Source organism: Apaloderma vittatum, unplaced genomic scaffold, assembly GCF_000703405.1.
Source record: "Apaloderma vittatum isolate BGI_N311 unplaced genomic scaffold, ASM70340v1 scaffold28744, whole genome shotgun sequence".
NCBI classification, from domain to species: domain Eukaryota; kingdom Metazoa; phylum Chordata; class Aves; order Trogoniformes; family Trogonidae; genus Apaloderma; species Apaloderma vittatum.
The window spans coordinates 44,210-50,252 of NW_009711453.1; the positions used below are offsets into that span (position 1 = coordinate 44,210).

Sequence of the window (6,043 nt, forward strand, 5' to 3'; positions counted from 1 at the left end):
AGTTCATCAAACGAAAAATTCCTTTAGGATAATGTTTATGTGCATATATAATTACATACTCAAGAGGAGAAAGAGCTGCGGGGTTTTTTTCTTGCTTTCCTTTTGTTGTTTGTTTAACATCCTCACATTCATGTTGAGATTCTTTCTGAAGTCTTACTCTGAATTTGCATCATTGCTACCGATGGGTCAGAAAGCATGGAGACTTCTCCCTGTTTCCACAGCGGAGCTTATTGCCACCAACCCTCCCCAACAGATTTACAGGTCACAAGGGTGTCAGTTTTAATGCACCTGCCCCGTGCAACCTTCCCCTCATCTTGCCCCACATCCCATAGGGCCAAAAGGAATGTGGAAGCTTCAGAGAACAGGACTCAAAAGTGCTGCCCAGTTTGAAATGCCACGGTCCCTGTTGCTTGCAGCGAAGCATGGCATTTGAGAACTCACAAGATTCTTCCCTCATGAAAAAACGGTGACAGAAGGAGATCCCGTCACACAACATTTCTGCTTGGTCCGTTAGATAAAGCAAACGCAGCAGCAGAGCTAAGAATGATAGGAGAAGAAAGAAGTGAAGGGAGAACTAGGGAAGAAGAATAAAGAAATTAAGAATGATTTGTGAGAAAAAGAGAAATGTAATGGAAATATTAATCATTATTCAGAATAATACTTAACACTGGCAGAAATTTTCTTCCCAGGATCTCAAAGCACTCAGGCAGTGCTAATTAATTCAGTTGCGCAATCCCCCTGTGAACTGGGAAATATTGTTATCCCCATTTTACAGAAGATTGGAATTGAGGCATAGGGGGAAAATTGGACTTGACAAAGGTTCTCTGGAGCCACGAGGAGAACGGGGGAGTATGAGGTCCCAGATACCTGCTCTCATATCAGTGATGCTGTTCCCTCTCTGGATAGAAAAGTGCATTGGGAATGAACAATAATAAAAAAGAGGGATAGAAATGGAGTGGAAAGAGGGTATGAGAAAGAAATGGGAGAAAGGGAAGAGACAGCAGAATGATGGAGGGAGATCACAGATTTCACTTGATTTTGCACAGTTATCTCTTCCTGCAGTTCTTTTTCATGTTTTTTTTTTCTGTAAAACTTTTAAAGAAAAATGAAAAAAGAAAACAATCCACCTATAACAAAGCAACTATTGGCCTGTTGGGGAAGGGGTCCTTCCAAGGTTTGGCTGTTCCCTCAGGTTCTGGATTTGTGCTGTGCTTTATTGAACACATTGTTTTGTTTTCAGTGAGCACATGACTTGCACAGTACAGACAGCGTGTTCCTTATCTACAGGATGAGACGAGGCTGTTTTAATAACTACCATGATGAAGATGGAGATGAACTTATATACAAGAGGAATTGCCTTCACATTACACACATTATCTTCCTACAAAGCAGCAATTGTTTTTGCAAATAACATAATATTAAATAATTGGTAGAATTTTTGCGTTTCCTGCATAGTCCAGTCTAATGGAATCTATATGAATATTGATGGTTTTCTTCTGCATAATATCACCACATAAATCCCTGTGTCAGCTACTAGACTTTAGCTATAATACTGCTTTACAATGCATCCACCGACTGTAAATCAAAACAACCAACACAAGAAACTCTTTGGCAAATGTAATTCAGTACATTCGCATGGGGGTCTACAGATGGTGGTGGAAGAGGATTAGACTGCCCAGTCCTTTGCATAATTCTGCTTTCCTTTTAATTTTCCTGGTCAAACTACATGCTGTACTTATGAACTTTCCAGGCCAATCCAATGCGTGGTGAAAATCCTCTTGCATCAGTGGAGTTGCACCAACAATGGATTTGGCCCTCCGAGGGTCAAATCAAGCCAGCCATGAGTGAGCCAACCAAATCTTGCTTTCATACCCTAGCTCGTGTCTCAAGTTCAGCACAATGCTGTTACAAAATACAGCATTTTTGAGCTGCTAGCTTCTCTTGAGGTGGCCCCTGGACTGCAGGTTGCCGAGTGTGAGGTGTGACAATCTCCTTTCTCTAGCCTCCTCAGGCCATTCTCCTTGCTGGTCCCAGGATTTACCTGCCTCTGCCCTGACCACCCGCTGAGTGGAACTGGGTGGTGTGCAAGGAGAGTACAGGCTGCACTGACAGACTAAAAGGGAGGCTTTACTAACAGGGTCCAGCATCTGTCTGGTGTTTGTGGAGGAAAACAGAAGGAGTGATGAAAGCAAATTTTTAGAAATTACTTAGATTCTACTATTTCTTCTCATATAGAATTAAGATGAGATAACGGGCCAAATTCTGGTCTCAGTGAGAGTGTAACGACTCTGCCATATGCAGCAGGTTGCTCAGGTAAGACGTGCACAATGACACTTTTAGAAGATCAGGAGTAACCTCTTTGATTTTATTCTGTACAGGAACAGATTTTAGCTCCATATCTTCCATGTAAACATCCCCTCCCCAAATACCCTTATCTTTTGGGCACCCCGTTAAAGAAGACACAGACCTATAATCAGCTAGAGCCATGCAAGGGCTAAAAGTGTTATGTGAAAGGGGCCTTTGGGATCAACACAGCTGCTTACTGATGATGGATTTCTTACATACAAGTTAAACTTGGAGACAGAATACCGAGTCCACAACCACATCTCCTCTGAGGCTTGGAACTTTGGATTTTATACATAATGTTGGCTGTACAGATTGCTCCGCTGTTCACATTTATGCTCTTCGGGGGTTTGATTCTCAATCCTGTCTTTGTCCATGGACAGTAGCCCACGAGTTTTATCTGAAACCTCTCTAAAACAATAAGGATCTACTTTGGCAGACTTGATGCCCTGGGGAGAGGCTATAGCTGCCTTCATGTTTTCTTTGAGTGTTTTTTAGGAAGTGTCAGTGCAAGGAACAGTTTATGAGTTTGCTGACGATACAGGAGTAATAAGCGTTTCTGTTGGCAGTTAGCCTTTCACAAAACAGTGTTTGCCAGTCACTTGGGAACCAAAAAGAGCAGAGAATCCCTAGAGAATCATCAGGTGAGCATTTGGGATAAGGGGTAAATATTAGGGTGCACAATAATAGGACTGAAGAGGAAAGATGGGGCTGTATGTTGGGACTGGTTGGTAGGATACAGGCACATGTATGGATTTGAATGGAGGCCTATAAATTAGTAGGTGTATGAGCAGATGGACCGGGAATCGAAGGGGGCCCATATAGCAAGTCTGTAGTTGTTAGGAAATTAGGTGTTGGGCACAGATAATGAGGCTGTCATTGCCAGCAGTGGGAATCTGAAGAATGGGTGTTGGGCACATCTAAAATTGGGGAAGTTGGGATGTGGGTGAAGTGAAGTCGTCACGGATACAGGGGTTAAGGTAAAAGGAGCGGAGGCTAAGGGCTAGGGAACCAAGAAATAATCCCAGCCAATCCTGAATTTGTCCATCTCAGTCTCAGCTGTCCAGAGGGCAATCAGATGGGCCCACATGAAGCCCCACACTTTCCACCACACAGCGCAGTTAGAGCGCAGCTGGGCTTGTTTTCTTTGTTTGCCAGCCAGTGACATGGAAAACGTTTGTTGACTCAGAGTGCTTTTTTTTGTCGACTGATGTGTTTGGTAACTTTGTCAGATGTGACTTGTCCACACTGCTCCCCAGAGACAGGATTTGGGAAAGGGGGAGGAGGCAACGGGGGGGTGGAGCTGGCATCCAATCCTTTCCAATACCACCATCCCATTGTAGTGCAAAACAGAAAGGAAACAAAACCCTAGAGTGAAAGAGGAGCATCAAACTTGTCTGCCATTCAGGTGGCGGGGAGGGATGGGACTTGGGGTTTTATTTTTGTAGGGTTTTTTAATTATTATTTTGGTTTTTTTGTTGTTTTTGTTTGCTTGGGTTTTTTAGAAAATTGGGGATTTGTTCTTTTTTTTTTTCCTTTTTACAGACCTTCATGACAAAGCATAAAAACACAGTTATATTTATATATCTATTTATATATTTCTTCATTTTGTTGGTTGGTTTGTAAATGTTGCTCCATCCTCCTGTCTGAGCTGATTGTGTGTCACAGAAATTGTGGGTGTATGTGTGAGGTTCCTCCCAACTCTGGCCTGAAAAGTCACCACGCGTGAGGTGCCGCCAACTGTGGGGGAAGCCATGCTGGAGGCTGGGGGTGAGGTGCACAGAGAACCCCTCGTGGGGTGCAGAGAGTTACTTGGTCCTTTTCTCCATGGCCAGATAGGCCGGGTCTCTGTTCTGCCATCTCTGCTCTAGCCAGACTGTTCCCTCTTTCCTGGAAAACAGTGTCGCAGGTTGTACGCGTTGGAGAGTCCACCAGAGAAGAGCGTATCTTTGGGGAACAGTGTTTCATGAGCGGCGTTCTCCCCTGTTTCCCCTTGCTGCTCCCAGAAGAAGCGGGTCCCATCAGGCCATGGTTGCCAGTTGCATTGCTTCCCAGTCCCCCTCAAGTCCTGGAGGCCAAGGGGACGTGGTGTGGCCGAGCATCGAAAAAAAAAGCGCCCGAGGAACGGCGGGGGGGCTGCGGGCGTGGGGGGGGAGGAGGGCAGGGGGAGGACGGGGGTCTCAGTCCGGGGTGGTGAGCGCTGGGTCCGGCGCCTTCGTGGCGAAGAGGAAGGAGCTGGACTGTGGGGAGGAACGGAGAAGGTCTCTTCACTCTTCCCAGGGATGGAGGGAGGTGATCAGACAGGTACAATGTGGAGGCCTAAGCTGTCGCCCTGCAGTTTCATGTGGTTTCCATGGTAACTAGTGGCGGTCATAGGCAGCGGCAGCAGTGGGAGGTGCGGAGCCCCGGGATGTGGCACTATAATAATAAGGGGAACCTGAAAGTTAACACAGGAGAAGAATGGACTGGTTGAAAGGACAAACAGTAAAAAAAAAATAAAGAAATAAAAAAAATAAAACAATCAAACGAAGAAAGGAAACGAAGGAGAACTGAAAAGGAAAGGGAAGAAAGAAGGAAAAGGAAACGGAAGAAAGAAGGAAAAGGAAAGGAACCAAAAGAACAAACTTGGGGACTCAGCTCTTAATGGAATTAGGGAAAGGTGGTGGAAGGTTCCTTCTGACCATCTGTAAGCCTGTGAGCGTTGCAGCGCGAACACTCCACACCTGATCTGCAGCCACAACGAAAGCGTCAGGGCCAGCCAGATGTTCTGAGCATACCTGACGAAGTATAGTGGGTCACTTTTAAAACCAGGAGGGGAGAAATGAAACAAAATTACAGTGTTTTACTGCTTGCGATTTTGGTCACATTTGGCATGAAAGCTCTGTAGATGGTTATTGAATGTGTGTTAAATAGTGATTGATTATTAAGATCACATTTACTGGGGTTTAACAACTCTGGAATAAAATGTGCATCTATTATCCAGTTGTTAAACCTCAGTAAATACGTAGGTAATAACCACAGCTGATTTATTTTACATATAATAAATTTCTTCCTATTCACTTGCAAAGAAATGTTGTGTTAGAGGATATGGTCTTATGGGAGTTTCTTTCCCCTCTGAAAAATGCCTATTTCTGGGCTTATTAGTCACTGGAGAGGGATATATCCCTATAAGAATACACTGCTGGCTACTATAAACCTAGTGATGCTGCCTGTCTCCCGCTGTGGACACTGCTGCAACTGGTCTGATAAGAAGAATTTCTCTCCAGATCCCTAGGAACTGACTCTGGGTTTAGCTTGGGAGAGGAGTGAAACCTCATCTGGATTTTTAATCAGGCCTTGAATGGAGGCTGACTGCAAGTCTGTGAGAGCAGCAGAACCTGAATTTAACTTCTAGTCTAATCTGGAATAAACTGTGGATGCAGCCCATGGAGAAGCCAGAGGTGAACTGGAATTCTGAACCGTCTCATGAAAGAGGAATCGGCTTCAGAACAGATACAAAACACATGTGAAGTATATATCCATCTAGACACCAGACTGGAGAGTGAAGAAAAAGGCCTCACATTTGCCTATATACTTGAAAATCCTCTTCAGAAACAAACAAACAAAAAAACAAAGAAAAGAAAACAGACAAACAGAAGGAGCGCGAGGCTGGGGGTGTGCTGTGGGCAAGAGGTACTCACTTAGTAATGCAGGGTTGCTG

General features: G+C 44.5%; 1 protein-coding gene across 1 annotated transcript in view; it reads right to left on the reverse strand.

Moving 5' to 3' along the window:
- Window positions 1-4,703: 4,703 nt before the first annotated feature.
- Window positions 4,704-6,043, reverse strand: part of LOC104272607 (paired box protein Pax-2-A-like) — a gene marked incomplete at its 5' end in the record, with an annotated part of 22,135 nt that continues 20,795 nt past the window's right edge. The window contains 2 exon segments of the mRNA XM_009867652.1: window positions 4,704-4,780; window positions 6,024-6,043. The exon segment at window positions 6,024-6,043 is cut by the window's right edge and continues 8 nt beyond it. Coding sequence (XP_009865954.1) covers window positions 4,704-4,780; window positions 6,024-6,043 — 97 coding nt within the window.